The sequence below is a fragment of the Rana temporaria genome, chromosome 1 (genome assembly GCF_905171775.1).
Source record: "Rana temporaria chromosome 1, aRanTem1.1, whole genome shotgun sequence".
NCBI classification, from domain to species: domain Eukaryota; kingdom Metazoa; phylum Chordata; class Amphibia; order Anura; family Ranidae; genus Rana; species Rana temporaria.
Window position 1 is genome coordinate 447,641,435 of NC_053489.1, and position 16,291 is coordinate 447,657,725.

Below are 16,291 nucleotides of genomic sequence, written 5' to 3' on the forward strand. Positions count from 1 at the left end.
CCTCTTCACCATCAAATGTGTTCTAAAGAGACCTGAATGTCGATTGTTTTTTAGAAAGCAAAGCTAGTGTGAACAAGCCCTTTGATTGGCCCTTGCTTTGTCAGGTTAGTAACCAACATCTTCCCTGAACTAGGACATAACATTAAAGAGCAGACAGGTGTTTTAACACATCATTTAACACATCATTCTGGCCATAGCTAGGAAAGGATTTAGTTTAAATGAAGGCTTTAGGAGCCAACCTCATGAGCACTCAAATGAACTGACTTTTTCGAGCCCAACTACTGTACAGGCTTCTGGGCCAATAGCCAGGAAAGTTAGTTGACCGAAGCAAGTTCAATTAGAGATTTACATAATCCTAACCACACAGATATCCAGCAGAGGGGAAAAAAGTTAATGCATGCAGATGCATTCAAGTTTACCAAGCTTCAAGTCTAGGTCACAACAGCTCACATGCCAAAAACAGGTTATTTTAGCATGCAGGCTGATATCTGTTGTGTACAGGGAAGTGAGGGGGTGGCCCTTTAACACAATGCATGTTTTTTAACTTTATTGAAATGTCACAAAATGGCATTACCATGTACTGAAGTTGAGAATACTGCTACCCATAGTCATTAATTTCAGACAAAGCTCTTAAATTGCCTTCCTGTACACAAGCTCACCAGCACAGGTTGAATGTAAATATTCTCTTTATAGAACATTAACCAAATAGTGCAGTATTTTAACAAGACACCATTCTTTCTACAAGCAATCTTCCCTCAATTACCCAACTGTGACGTGATGCAAGAAACCACAAAAGGTAGATTTTGGCATTAAAAGAAGCCTAAGCAAAATGCACTAGAGTAGCCCAAGCAAAAAAAAAAAAGCTCTTTAGAAAGTTTCTCAGTTCTAACATTGTACAGATCCCCCACTAAGATACATCAATTAAATCCCAGTAATAAGACAAGCAATTTAAAAACCCCAAAATATTTTTTTTATTATTAAAAAGGCTTTCTGCAACAACTAGATACAAAAAACAGGGGCATTTCATAGGTCAAATGATTTATTTTTTTACCCAAAGTGATTCCCACAACCCCAAATGGCGAGAGAACAGTAATCAAGTGAAACTGCCAATTTATAGCATTGTGAAAGCCATGATATCCCCTCTTGTAGAGTTACAAGGGCCAAGTCAGCACAACACTGCTAATAAGCAATGAAATACTCTTGCAACCAACACTTTATGGTCATGTACACAGAGAAAAAAAACAAAACAAACAAATGTTTAAATAGGACACCGCAGACCCATCTGTTTGCTTTAGGTGAGAAGGGACATTTCTAGCTTAAGCAATGTATTCAAAAGTATGGAATATTTACGAAATGGGCATCGGTTGCATTGGGACAGAATTCCTTACAACAGGCAAGTCATTCAGTGACATTGCAAAAGAAACCAAAAGCAAACGCTTTAAGCCGTTACAACTACCTAGAAAACTGATCACTTCTGTACAGAAAATCTGGTTGTTCAAAGCAACACTTATCACTCTTTAAAAAAATAAATGGCCTATTAAGTTCTGGACTGATCCTTTCCAATTCAAACTCTCAGAACCAGAAAAACCCTCTACCTTGAATGATTTGTGGTTTTATATTTATAAGTAAGTTTCAGCAGTATTAACCACCACATCAAATGTGTCAAGTGGGAAGTAATTCAAACTGTTGAAAAGACAAAGCTTGTAATTTTACAATTTCAATGGAAATCTTATTGCCAAAATACGCAAATGTTAATCATATACATGTAATCTGGGAGAAAAACAAAGCAGAACACATTGACATTAAGGCATGACTAACAAAAGGATGCAGGATAGAGGGAGGGAGACTGTCTTTGGAATCATCCTCAGATTTAAACAGCCGTGCACCATTCACAGATCAGAGGAACCACAGAACTTTCACAGAAAATTCCAGGGCGAGAGGGTTAAAAAAAATATGGGGTAAGGGGGTGGAGGGCGTCCTACGATCTGACACCGCAAATAGCTCAGATGGCCATCTTTAAATATAAAGCGGCAAACAAAAGTTTTTCAGACCATAATAGTCTCATCTCTCAACCCTACACATCTACACAAAAAGGGAAAACAAAAAAGTTGAACAGGGTGGCGGTGAACAGCGGTATACAGTGACCCATCAGCAGACACTGTCACATGCACTGGTGGCCAGCCCAGACAGTCCATATAAAAAGATCCAGTAGCCTTTTGTATTTTATTCATCATCTTCTTCCTCCTCATCAAAGTCATCCTCTCCTTCATCTTCCAAATCCCTTTTTCGTTTTTCTCCCTGGGGTACATCTGCATAAACAAAAGTATTACAGTTAGAGAAGGATTTAATGAGCCCTAAAAAAAGCCAGTTGGTTTGCAAACCATAATTTCTTGCATAAGGTCAATTTTGCACTTAATGGACAGAAAAACCCTGTACCCACTGATACAAATTGCCTTTCCAAACGAACACAGCAAATGTGGAACCCATATTCAGAAACAACTTTATAACCTAGCCCTAAAAGTTATTAAACCCAAAAGCAATGCAATATATTGCAGCTTACAAATTATATGTGGTGGCTACTTTAGTTCCCTTTTCACCTGGTGATCTGGCCAACACCTCCTGTATCAGAGCACATTTGAATCGCAAAATTGTCTAGTCAGGGGAGTGCTTGATGTACTAGGAGATTTAGATACACCAACAAATTAAAGCCGAAGTCCAGCCAACTTATAAGCAGTAACAGAAACCGTTTCATTTGGGATAAAGGCTTTACATGTATGAAAAGCTGATCATTGAAAGCACCCATTAGAGTTAAACGGCTTGTTGCAATACTAACCGTTACATGTAGGACAGCTTGTTCTGTTGAAACATTTACTGGCATATTACTGGGGGGGGGGGGGAATAAATAAAACAGCCACCACATCTATGAATTGTTAGGCTGCAATATAACAAAGGTTTGCCTTTGGGTTCAAGATCTCTTTAAGAACCAAAACAAACGTTTTGACAAGCACACCACTATGCCCAATAGTGGGCATGACATTAAGAGCTTAAGGGTGGGCTACAGGCTCTAGTTTTACCCCCAACATACCATCATCTTCATCCTCTTCCTCCTCTCCTTCCTCCTCTTCTTCCACATCCTCCTGTAATATGAACAACAAGTTAGACAACATTTTCAAGTTAAATATTTCCAAGCAAGGCAGTTTATCCAGGGAAAAATATACCTCATCATCCACTCCATCTTCATCCTCCTCATCAAGTTCATCTTCATCAAGTTCTTCTTCATCTTCATCATCCTCTCCATCTTTAAGGGGCGATACAGAAAGAAATTGCTTTTTAGTAAATGTCTTCCTTTTTTAGGACTATACAGCCTTCTGTACAAAGCTTCTTCCTTCCAGTCATCATGAAACAATTTCAGTCATCCTTTAGGCAGGAAAATGTAAGCATGCAGCCACCCATTTAGGGCAGACCTAAAGGCTGCGCTAAATTAAAATATTTTAAGTCCAGCATCCAGGGACATAGAAAGTATTTACATGGTTTAGCCGAATTTTTAAATCAGCATGGTAAAGCAGCAGATTTGAACAAAACCGCAACCTCAGCACGGCTTTCCTGTACATTTCACTTTGCAAAAACACTTGTGAATACGTCATTAACCATTATGCCTCACATTGCAGAGCGTGAGATTATAATGCTATTCAGTGCTATTTTTTGTAGCGAGTTAAGAGTCCGATCTAATAAATCTAGTTCGTTCTAGCAGTTTTTTAAAAACACTAAAATATGGAAAATCTGTGTTGAGAAAAGATGGTTGTGATATTTAAATGAGGGTCCAAAACTTCACCTTACAAAATTTCTTTAAAGGTGAACTTGCCCTTTAAAAGCATTTACAGTTCACCATAAATGAGGGGCCTAGAATTATTCCCTCATTCTGGTGCAAACAGCAATTTTGCATTCAGACACCCAAAGCATGTATATATGCAGTTTAAATTTTTATACCAGTTTTGCCACACCCATGATAATGAAGCGGCATATGTACAGCCGCTCAGTCAGCTGGGAATACACTCAGTCGCTATAGCAACTAGAGTATAAAAACCCACTGCCAATACAATCCTTACAGTGTAAGGGACAATAGTTACTGTATTCATAGCAGTTAGGTTCCACAACACATGACATCAGAACCGTTTCCAAAAATCATTGTGTGCATTTCCAGGGTCTTTATGCATTTTACAAAATGTACATTTTCATGTACTTCATCTAAAGTATCGGGTTGACCCTGCCAGTCACCTTTCTCCCATGCTCTAAACAAGCACAGAAGCTGGTTTGTTTGTGCTGCCACCTCATCATTTGGCTGGCCATTCAGAGTCATGCTGTATTTGTCACGTGCCCATTAGGTAGTTTGTTCAGCCGCCAAACCCCCCAGTCACTGCGTACCTGATGCACAACCCATGCCTACTAGTCTCTTGATGCAGATGCAGGCCCCTTCCCAAGCACAGGCCTGCATCTGGTCGAACATACTATGGAATAAAGGCACACTGTGTGCACAATGTCCTACAGCTCCACTCCCAAAATCACTAATATGCATGGTCACGCAATTTTAACCTTGTAGAGAAAGTCATTTCTGAAACCAAGCAAAAGCAGTTATGGTGTCTGCATTGACCAAAGTTCCAATTAGCAAGTGCCCAACAGTAATTCTCAACTAAAGTAAATCTTTCCATTTTTAATTTTTATCTCCCCCCCCTCCCCCCAACTCCCTTCCTGTTCCAAAGACAGAACTGGGGAGGAACAAACTTTAGACAAATGTCCCAGAACACATCCCTGGGAAATGAAGCACAAATTAGACATCTGTTCGTACCTTTCCACAGAACTAAAGCTACTTTAATCCCTTGAATCTAACATTTTTATTCTGCGCATGTAAGAAAATTCTTTAGTGAACCTATATAAAACCATTTAAACTTGTCACAAAGTGCCACCCTTTGTGATGTCTGCTGGAGTGTAAAATACTATAAATTTATTAAAGCTAACCTTCTCCATTTTCATCTGCATCTTCTCCATCTGGTTCTGGGTCAGAATCTGGAGCTTCCTGGTCATCAGCATCAAAGCCATCAAGGTAAGTAAGCTGAGGCAGCAATGCAAATACACTCTCTCTGTAGTTGTTCAGCATGGTCACTTCACAGTTGAACAGGTCTAAACTCATGAGATTAGTCAGTTTTTTCTGTAAATAGAGTAAAATGGGTGAATACCATAAACATGACATTGCTTAAAAAAAAAAAACACCAGGAACCATAAGCCAAAGTAGTGAACAAATGACAGCCTCTTCACTTCAGGATATTTATACTACGGTTGTGAAAACCCCTTCTGTGCAAGGTACAGTTTTAGTGGGAAGAAGTTTGCACAAGAACGTTTTTACTGATTTAAAATGCTCCCATCCCAAACAAATCTACAAAACTGCTTTCAAAAGCAGGCTACAGCCACTATGAACATAATACATGGGGGAATGCCTCCCGCTGCCCTATTGTATACTGCCAGCGAGGGGGGTGCAGGGATTCAATACCCAGCCAACAGAATACAATGCTTACTGGTGGCAACTAAAGCTACAGGCAGCAACTATACCAGACAGGCTAATTGTACCCAAATCAATCAGTCTGCCCATACAAGGCTCAAATTCACCTGGTCCCTGCTGAACCAGATGAATTTCAATCCATGATTGGCTGGCATGAGACTCAAATATATAGGACTTTACTTTTTTGTTTAGATTAAACCAGTTTTAAACATTTAGTCCTTTTCACATGCAGCCATGTTAAAGTCCCATTGCAAGTTTTACTCACAGAAAGGTGCAAAGCATTGCTGGAGGTCCTGCACACCATCAGTCTGGGAAAAACAAAGGCATATTTGTCTATGCTGCCAGCAGGTTCAGTTAAACAGGCAGCCTTCCTGCAATGTGTGCTAATGCAACGCCTCTGTAGGGTCCTAAATGTTCACTGTATTTCTTTAAATGCTGCAACACAAATTAAAAAGCAAAAAAAGAAGACTAAACTCACCAGTGGCTCAAGAGTGTTAATGTCCTTAATTTTATTTCCACTGAGGTTTAAGTGTGTCAGGTTTGGCGTTTTCTCTGCAAGAACCTCTAAACCTCCAGAAATCCGGTTGTCACTGAGTTCCAACTGAGGAAAGATATGATTTTAATAAAGGACAGACAATTAAAGACAAGTAAAAACATTATTGCATTTTACCACATGAGCCCGATTTAATAAATCTGGAGTGTGCATAATCTGGTGTTACATTCACATCTATTGAGATACTAAGCTGGCAGGAAAGAAAAAAGTCAGCGCTACAATGTACATACAGTGTAGGTCTGAATTCTTTCCTGCCATCTTGTTCTTTCACCCCCAAAAATGCAGGTGTTGGGATCTCAGTGGAGCTAGTTAGAACAGATAGTATATCCAGCAAGGCATTTCCACATTTACTCACTGCAGTTCAAACGGACTTCAAACCATAACTAACCTTCTTTAATTGCCCAAGGTTTGGAAGATTGGACACCGATAATAAGTTGATATTTATCATGCTCAGGAACTCCAAGTTCCCAAAGTCTGATGTGAGGCCTGTAATTTTGCCATCATCTGAGCGGCAGTTATCCAAAACCATCTCTTTAACCTAAGAGAAAGGAAAACAAAAAGCAAACTGTAAATACATGCACGCAAACATTTAAAAAAATTACAGCATGTTGATTGGGCAACAAAAAAATGTTGTACCTTTATTTTACAACAAATCACTTTACAAACAGAATTTGGCTCTTAAAGCGGGAGTTCACCCATTTAAAAAAAAAAAAAAAATCTCCCCTTAGCTTCCTGCTCGTTCGGTCTAGGGGAATCGGCTATTTATATTAAAATATGTGCAGTACTTACCCGTTTTCGAGCTGCATCTTCTTCCGTCGCTTCCGGGTATGGGTCTTCGGGAGCGGGCGTTCCTTCTTGATTGACATTCTTCCGAGAGGCTTCCGACGGTCGCATCCATCGCGTCACTCGTAGCCGAAAGAAGCCGAACGTCGGTGCGGCTCTATACTGCGCCTGCGCACCGACGTTCGGCTTCTTTCGGAAAATCGTGACGCGATGGATGCGACCGTCGGAAGCCTCTCGGAAACCTGTCAATCAAGAAGGAACGCCCATTCCCGAAGCCCATACCCGGAAGCGACGGAGAGGATGCGTCTCGTAAACGGGTAAGTACTGCACATAGTTTAAAATAAATAGCCGATTCCCCTAGTAATAACGAGCAGGAAGCTAAGGGGGAAAAGTGCCCTCTAAGGGTGAACCCCCGCTTTAAGCAGTTCTAGAACAGGCTTCACAAATAAGTATAGTAATGTAGTCAGTCCAGTCTAATGAGATTCCTCCCCTCTATGGGTTGGGCAGAGATCAGGCATCACATTGATGCAGAGGCAGTGTCATAACACAATTTTATGAAAGACCAGATTCCTAGTTTCTAAACAGACAGAACACTAGTCCAACTACACTAAAGCTACTGTGTGTCGCCACAGCATTGTTACCAAGTCAACTACACGAGGACATGTAAAATGTCCACGACTTGCTCAGGTTTACCATATCCTCAAATCCACAAGTCCCCAATAGACCATATACACACTGGCTGCAAAATGAGCGAGCACAGTAGTTTGACACTAGCATCTAGATACTCTGCTCAGTGAGCAGAGTATCTAGATGCTACACACTTTAATAAAGTCAGTTCAAGCAAGTTTAACTACTGCTTTAGAGTGTACACCCAAGTTTTTTGTAGGTCTGCACAGCAAGTAAAGCAATACCCCACGTTCGTTTTGTCCAACAAATTAAATTGCACCAAAAAAAAAGCTTTGTTCTACTTCACATAAAATTTGAATTGACAAAAACCTATTAGTGTTCTGGAACATTGAAATATAGTAAACAAAAATATGCTGTTTAGAGTGTGACCTGTAAACAAGTACTGTACATAAAGGAGTTCTGACATCACTGGTTGCATATTCGTTTCAGGTCAGTAGCCCAGCCAGCATTGTGGGAGGGTCAGCAATGGCAGCTTTCATAGGTTTCCTCCCATTTACCTACAGATTACCACACAAACCCCCATACACAAATGTCTTATAAAATGCACACCTAGTGTAAAGACTATATTCACATGTCCATGTCAGAAAGATTTAAGGTGTGTCTGTATTTACACTTAATTTAAGCAACCAATCACAGGAGTTGCATGTAGGCACCCAGAACTGCCAAATACCTGGTTATTTTACAGATTACTGCATTTGTCTAAAAACTGGAGACTTCCAATTTAAATCTACTTCAGCTTGAGCCTCCCCACAATGCAAACTTTCATAGAGGCCAGCATGCAAACTTTGCTGTATAGCCATTTAGGTGCAGCAATGCAGGGGTGTGCCTTGCAACCCATTGTACTAAAATCATTACTGCATGCAGTACCTTTCAACGCACACCACAGCAATGCCATATTGTCTATAGAAAAGGCATTTTGTCTTGTCTAAGCATCAGGTGTGAAAGCCCTACAGACTGCACACAATGGGGCTGGTTTACTATAACTGGAGCACTCAAAATCCGGTGCACATGGTAACCAGCTTTTAACTTCAGCTTGTTGAGCTTTGACAATAAAACCTGGAAAAATGATTGGTTTCTCTGTAGAGCTGCACCAAATTTTGCACGCTCCAGTTTAAGTAAATCTCTCACCGTTTCCCTAAATTTAACTAGTGCTATGTGCCAGCAACCCACATGCAGCTCCTGCTGTCGCCATTTTTAAACTCATGCATGTTTGCCAAGGTTGGCCCAAAGAGGTGATCAACATAAGCAAGTATGCCAAAGTCATTACAGTATTGAGAACATGTTTTAATCAAAGACAAAAGTGCCCAATTCTGTACAGCTTACACCACCTTACCATGTTTGAAAGTATAGCGGGCATGTGGTTTAGAAATCTCAAAAAGTAGCAAATCTACTGCATCTGTAAAAGTCAAATTTGACTTTCGTGTATTGATGCTGCCTTTACCATTAGCTAGTAAACAACGAAATACAATATTAAAATACTAAGTTACGTGCAAATTCTTGCAGAAAGTTTGGGGGTTAGTAAAACCCCTTTACTGGCCAATGTTGACAAGCTTTGAGAACTTTGATCTTTTCCCTCCAAAAGCTTGCATCTTCACTTCCATTAAATAAAAGTGATCAGTTAGGCCCCTAGCCTAAAGATGGCCATAAATTATACAATCCAATTTGATTTCCTATAAATTTACCCTCAGCCAAGTGCCAGGGCCTGCCTGATTGGATACAAATTAGGCGTTTTAAACCATTATGGTTTTGGTGAATCTAAAATTATACAAGAACATTATACAAGAAAATGGTATCATGTACGGCCAGTCCAAGTTTCTATAAACATTTGTACATACATTTAGGGCTTAGGCCTGTGTTTTAGCCAACAGAAAGCTAGTTACTAGACAAAAACCAATAAGTTGCAGGAAAACTACAATAGGCTTCATGCTGGTCATACAATATACAATTTTCACTTAGATTTACCAAAACCAAAAAATGTGAGGTCAACCCTTAACATTCAAATTGTGCACATCAGGAAGGCCCTTGCACTACATAGTTGAAAGTAAATCTAAAGGAAATTGTATGTACGGCCAGCTTAAGTGTATTTGAGCACCCCCCCCCAAAAAAATAAGCTAGTTACTAAACAAGAAGCAATAAATCAAAGGAAACAATGTGCAAAACACATGTTCAAGTGCTCCAATTAAAGTTAACGGAGTTACGAAAAAATAAAAAAAAAAACAGGACCTCCACAAAGCAGCTTATGTATGTCGAGCAACACGACACTCAGGTGCAAATGTATATTGCTGAACATAATGGGAATCTTGATGGCCAGCGTTTCTGGAAACCCAATCCAGACCACTCAGGTGTGGACTGCCCCCTTAACTTTTAAAGTTTTTGGATGCATTGATAGCCAACACCATACAATAATTTATTTGAGGGGGTCTCCAAACTTTCTAAAAGACAGGCCAGTTTACTGACCTTCAGACTTTTGGGGTGTTAGAATGTGTTGCCATTAGGGGGAAGAAATAGTTGGTGTCAGTTATGACCCGTCGATGGTCAGTGGAAGCCATAGTGCCCCATTTTTTAGTGATAGAAATTCTGCTCCAACGATAGTCAGCGGAAGCAATAGTGCCCCATTATTGTTAGGGTTAGTAGGATGAATAGTGCCTCAAGGGCCTAGGTAACGACAAGCAAAGGGCTGCATTCAGCCCCAGTTTGAATACCACTGCTCTAGTGTAACGCCATACACTATTGAAAAAAAAAAAAAAAAAAAAAAAAACGCAACTAAATGGGGGGGGGGGGGGGAGAATACAGCAAGAAAGCCATAAAACAGCAAAAAAAAAAAAAAAAAATGTAAAATGTAAGAGTAAAGAAGAAAAAAACAGCACACGTGAATAAAAAATGTAAAGCTATGGAACGAGCACTGTTTCACTACAGCTAATTGAAAGGAATCAGTTTCCACGCCTTCCTACTATGAATGACCTAAATGTGGACCTCTATACCCCCCAGATAGATTCACCACATCTCAATGGGTAGTTTTGGCCATGTGAACGAGATTTTGGTTACGTAATGCTTTCCTGTACACTAAAACTAGGATAAAAATTAAATAAATAAAAGCTACGAAGGTATAAGTGCAGATCTCCAGCCTCCAAACAACCCCCCCCCCCAGCAGCCATACTTGATGTGAAGCTTCCATTACAGTGCATACTCCTACAAGGAGAGAGTGCAGAGAGATCGGCCATGCTTTCACTCTTCCAATGAAGCCAACATTATATAAACAGGGGGAGACAGGGAAAAAACACCATTTGATCTCCCTTTAAATGTAGCCAATCAGGAACTGTTCCCCATTTTCTAGCTTCCTGGAAGAAGCAGCATAAGGAAAAAGTTGTTGGTGAGAAGATAGGCAACAGGCTGGGCTAACAGTGACAAAGCCTCCCCCCAGTGGAGGGCGATGAATGCGGAGCCATGATGGGTCATGGAGAAGAAGTTGGGGAGGACAGGCCTCCTGTGTCATGGAAGGAGTGCGCTGCTGCCTCATGGAGGAGATACACAGCATGGAGGAGGCTCCCTCCTCAGCACACCTTCCACACATTAGCAGCATTTCCCCTTAGGAACTACTTGTCCTCCCTTATGACGGTCAGAAGACACGGAGGGGAGAGGGAGACAAGGCGGGAAGGAGCCTTCCTGGTAGTATGGAAGGTATAGGCCGGCCGGCACAGTGCCCTCAGGTATCAGGGGAGAAGAGCGGGAGCCGCACAGAACACCTCATAGACCCCCGAGGAGCCCGCCTCTCTCTACCCCGGCATGGCCGCCCGCTCAGCAGAGTTTACGGCCAGCCACGTGTTTTCAAGAACTAGAATGGCCGGCCACACACACGGCTTCTTCTCCAGCTCCTGCCTCCCGCCCGCCACCTCATGTACCCGCCATAACCCGCTTCTCCTCAGCCGTGCCCCGCACCGACAACCAACGCATCCCCCCCCACATACACGACGCTTACCTCAGCCGCCTTCCTGTTCCTCAGCTCCAAGGTGAGCCTCTTCTTCATGTCCATGGTGACTAAAGAGCACAAAAAAACGCCAAGTTGTAAAAAATGTAGAAATAATTAAAAGAGGGGGCTCGTCTGCTCCTCTTTATATAGGAACGGCGCCAAAGACACAAAGGAGGGGTTTGGTTCTAGGGCGGGAGGATACGCGGAAAGCCGCCACACTGACCCCTCCTGGAGGAGTGGCGGCACTGCAAGCATGCCCTCTATAGGCCAGCACGGGGCCAAGCCGGAGATAGGGGGAACAATAAAGACTTTATTTAAAACGCACGAGAACAGCATGGGGAAGCCATATGGCGCCTTTCACAACAATGATGGGGGAAGCGAACTCCAAATGGCGATACAAGCATGGCGCCCGACCGAGTTACATCTTTTAGAGGGGGGGTTCTCGGTTTCTGGGGGTTATAATAACACCGCGATGATCCCACTTCATCCAACCTCTCGTCTCCACTAAGGAAAAAAACACATGGTTGCCAGCGCCGAGAGGGATTATCTGCTTTTATTATAGACAACGTGGGCATGGTGTGTGAGATCAGGGCTGTTTGGACTACATTGTATCATATACGGGCAGATCTCTGCTTCCCATCACCCATTACAATGTTACCACTTCACTCTGCAACATTGTACACAACTTCACTGACAGCTCCATTATACAGGGGAGGATGGAGGTCAGCCACAGGGAGATACACCATACATACACATTACACCATACACTACCTTATAGAACATTACAGTGTATATATATATATATATTATAACGATTACAGTGTGTGTGTGTGTATATAGATTATAGAATATATATATATATATTATACATTACAATTAATATATATATATATACACACACACACAGATTGCAGTCTAGATTATAGTATAAATTACCATATAGAGTACAGTATAAAGATTACATTATCGTTTACAGTATAGCTGTAGATTACATTTTGGAGTGCAGTATAGATTACAACATCACTATTTCAGTATAGATCACATGATTTTATATATATATATATATATATATATATATATATATATATATATATATATAGTAATTTATGTGTGTGTTACTGTATAAAAATTACTATATAGATTATATTATAGAATACAGTAAAGTTATAGATTATAGTATAAATATTACAGTATTAATAACAGTACTGTATAAATATTACAGTATAGATCAAATAGATTACAGTATAGATTACATTAAAAAAATACAGTATAGATTATAGTATAAATATTACAGTATAGATTACAGTTTATATATAATATAGAGAGAGATATTATAGTGTAGATAACATTATATAATATAGGTATAGATTACTTTATGGAATACAGTATAGTTAGATTATAGTATAAAAATTACAGTATAGGTAATAGTATAACTATTGCAGTATAGATTACAGTATATATATATATATTGCAGTATAGATTACACCAGGGTTTGACAAATTTGCTTGGAATCTAGGAGCCAGCTAAGAAAGTTAGGAGCCAAAAAAGGCACCTCGTCCCGCCAAGCTCGCGCACAGAAGCGAACGCATACGTGAGTAGCGCCCGCATATGCAAACGGTATTCAAACCACACATGTAAGGTATCGCCGCGATTGGTAGAGCGAGAGCAATAATTCTAGCCCTAGACCTCCTCTGTAACTCAAAACATGCAACCTGTAGAATTTTTAAACGTCCCCTTTAGAGATTTTAAAGGGTAAAAGTTTGTCGCCGTTCCACGAGCGGAAGCAATTTTGAAGCGTGACGTGTTGGGTATCAATTTACTCGGCGTAACATTATCTTTCACAATATAAAAAAAATGGGGCTAACTTTACTGTTGTCTTATTTTTTTAATTGAAAAAAGTGTATTTTTTCCCAAAAAAAGTGCGCTTGTAAGACCGCTACGCAAATACGGTGTGACAGAAAGTATTGCAACGACTGCCATTTTATTTTCTAGGGTGTTAGAATAAAAAATATATATAATGTTTGGGGGTTCAAATTAGAGGGAAGGAGATGGCAGTGAAAAAACACATTAGAACTGCTGTTTCTGCTACTTGTAATGTAACCTGTAATGCCACCGGCCACCACAAGATGGCCACTCCTAGATTCCTTCTGCAGGCCTCAGCTTCCTTCTGTGAAGGCCGCAAAGCAGCGGCCTCAATTACTGGCGGGCGCGGGCCCGCCGCGATCGACCCCTGCGCCGGTCGGTAATTGAGGCCACGGCTTTGCAGCCCTAAACTTCCCCAGACGCCAGGTCACAATTTCTTGTCGCAATTGCGACCTGGCACCCGGATTTAGTCAAGGCCTGGATTACACTATAGAACACAGTCTAGTTAGAGATTACAGTATAGCTATAGATTACAGTATAACTATAGATTATAGTATACATATTGCAGTATAGTTATAGATTATAGTTATAGACTACATTATAACTGTAGATTATAGTATACATATTACAGCATATCTATAGATTATAGTATACATATTACAGCATATCTATAGATTATAGTATACATATTACAGTATACATATTATAGTATAGCTATAGAGTACATTATAGATTACAGTATAGCTATAGATTACAGTATACATATTACTATCTAGATAAAGATGCATATGTATCGTACCTCCACATCCGTATACAGATAGAATGTAGATTACATTGTAGCTTTAGATTCTAGGTATTCTCCTATTTTTGTCCCACCTGCCTCCATTTTCTTTCATTTCTCTTCCTTCATTTCATCTGATGTATAGACCTCTATAAATAAAAGAAACCATGTCACCACATCCTACCCTGACAACTAAACACACACTGACAATCTGTATTATGGTGGCCATACACAGTGTGATAAAACTGAACCTTCCATGTCCAATTAAAAAAACAACAACCACCAAGCGAGACAAAAATGACATGACCAAAATTGATCGTGCTGGGTCTTTTTGTGCCTCATGGACCATGTTTGTTTACATGTAGATTGATCATAAGTTAGTCACAACGTTGCATCATTTTTTTCCCCCACTACAACCATTTGATTAGGGTTTATCTGTCACTTATCTGTGCACTGTGTATGGCCACCATTAAGAGGAACTAAAGTGGAAGTAAAGGCTAACTATAAGGCCTCATTCACACGGGGTGTACTCATGCATACACCCATGGAGGGCCATGTTTACCAGGTATTCTGTGCATTCCTGTGCAGGCAGTTCTATTGATGTAAATTGGGATGTAGCAGCTGCTGCTGCTCTCAATTTAACAGCCGTGTGGGTGCGGGTGTATGACCCTCAACACAGACAGTGTAAGTTCAGGGATGCTCACCCGCACCCACATCAATGTGAAACTGGGAGCAGCAGCTGAGTCCCAATTGACATCAATAAGACTGCCTGAACAGAACACCCGTGCAGGTAAACACAATCATCCATAGGAGTACAGTTTAGTATGCCCCGTGTGAACAAGGCCTTAAGCCTAGTACACGCTACTAATTGTTTTTTTTTTCGCTTAACCTAGCAGGTTGAATGAAAAAAAGCTGGCAGCTCAGAAGGAGCCGCTGTACTAACTACCCAGCGTTAGTACAGCAATCTCCCCTGCTGTGCTATTGTGCTCTAACAGGGGGGCTGCCCTCTGCCAGAACACTCCAGTTAGGAGCCAATCAGAAAACCTTTTTTGGTCATTATCCTTCTACAGAAGCCAGCCGATTAACCAGATTCTGCCGGACTCGCTACAGTACACACGGACCAAATGTCGGCCAGTTTCTATTAAACGTCCGTGGGCCACCTATATTCTGCCCTCTGTGTACTAGGCTTTATGCCGCAAACACACCCGTATTTCATGACGAGAAAAATGCCATTTTTTAAATTGGTCATTAAAAACGATCGTGTGTAGGCTCCAGAGCATTTTTCTCGATGTGAAACATGGGCATTAAAAATTTAGAACATGCTCTAATTTTTCGCATCGTTTTTTATGTTGTGAAAAGCGGTCGTGTGTAGGCTTTAACGACGGGAAAAAAATGCACATGCTCAGAAGTTATGAGGCGGGAGCACTCATTCTGGTAAAACTAGTGTTTGTAATGGAGATAGCACATTCGTCACGCTGTAACAGACTGAAAAGCACAAAGATTGAAAACCGTGAATCGTCTCTCACCAAACTTTTACTAACACAAAATCAACAAAAGCAGCCCAAAGGGTGGTGCCATCCAAATGGAACTTCCCCTTTATAGTGCCGTTGTACGTTTTGTACGTCACCGCGCTTTGCTCAAGCATTTTTTTTTCACGATCGTGTGTATGCAAGGCAGGCTTGACAAGAATCACGTCGAGAAAAACTTTGTTTTTTCCATGACATTAAAAACGGTCGTGTGTACGCGGCATTAGTGTTGTCAAATTTTATACCTCTTCTTCCCTATGCTGCATGGCCTTTATTAAGGAGATCTGTGATTTTTTTTAATACACCCTGGAGTGGTCACATGTTTGAAAAGCTCTGGTTCCCCTTTGTCAGCGCTTTCCCTGCAGCAGCAGCTTGCTGACACAGGGGAGCGGGACCTTCTGTATCTTGTGATTGCACCACAGCATATTGGAAAAAGAAAGGTATTTCCACAGACATTTTATAAAGGCTAAGCAGCATAGGTAGGAGGACAGGGGTTTTAAAAACTCTTATGTCCTGTACACACGGCCAGGATTTCTGACAGGAAAAAGTCCATTGGGAATCCTGATGGGGAAAAAAGAGA

The 16,291-nt window shown here is 40.8% G+C and overlaps 1 protein-coding gene across 1 annotated transcript; it reads right to left on the bottom strand.

Moving 5' to 3' along the window:
• Positions 1-668: 668 nt before the first annotated feature.
• LOC120916282 (acidic leucine-rich nuclear phosphoprotein 32 family member B-like) lies at positions 669-11,725 on the bottom strand. Its single transcript, XM_040327164.1, has 7 exons — positions 11,551-11,725; positions 6,493-6,642; positions 6,030-6,152; positions 5,014-5,203; positions 3,219-3,298; positions 3,086-3,137; positions 669-2,309 (listed from the first exon to the last, which is right to left on the bottom strand). Exons 1-7 carry the CDS (start codon positions 11,602-11,604, stop codon positions 2,224-2,226), a joined length of 735 nt encoding a protein of 244 aa, XP_040183098.1. The 5' UTR covers positions 11,605-11,725; the 3' UTR covers positions 669-2,223.
• Positions 11,726-16,291: the final 4,566 nt, after the last annotated feature.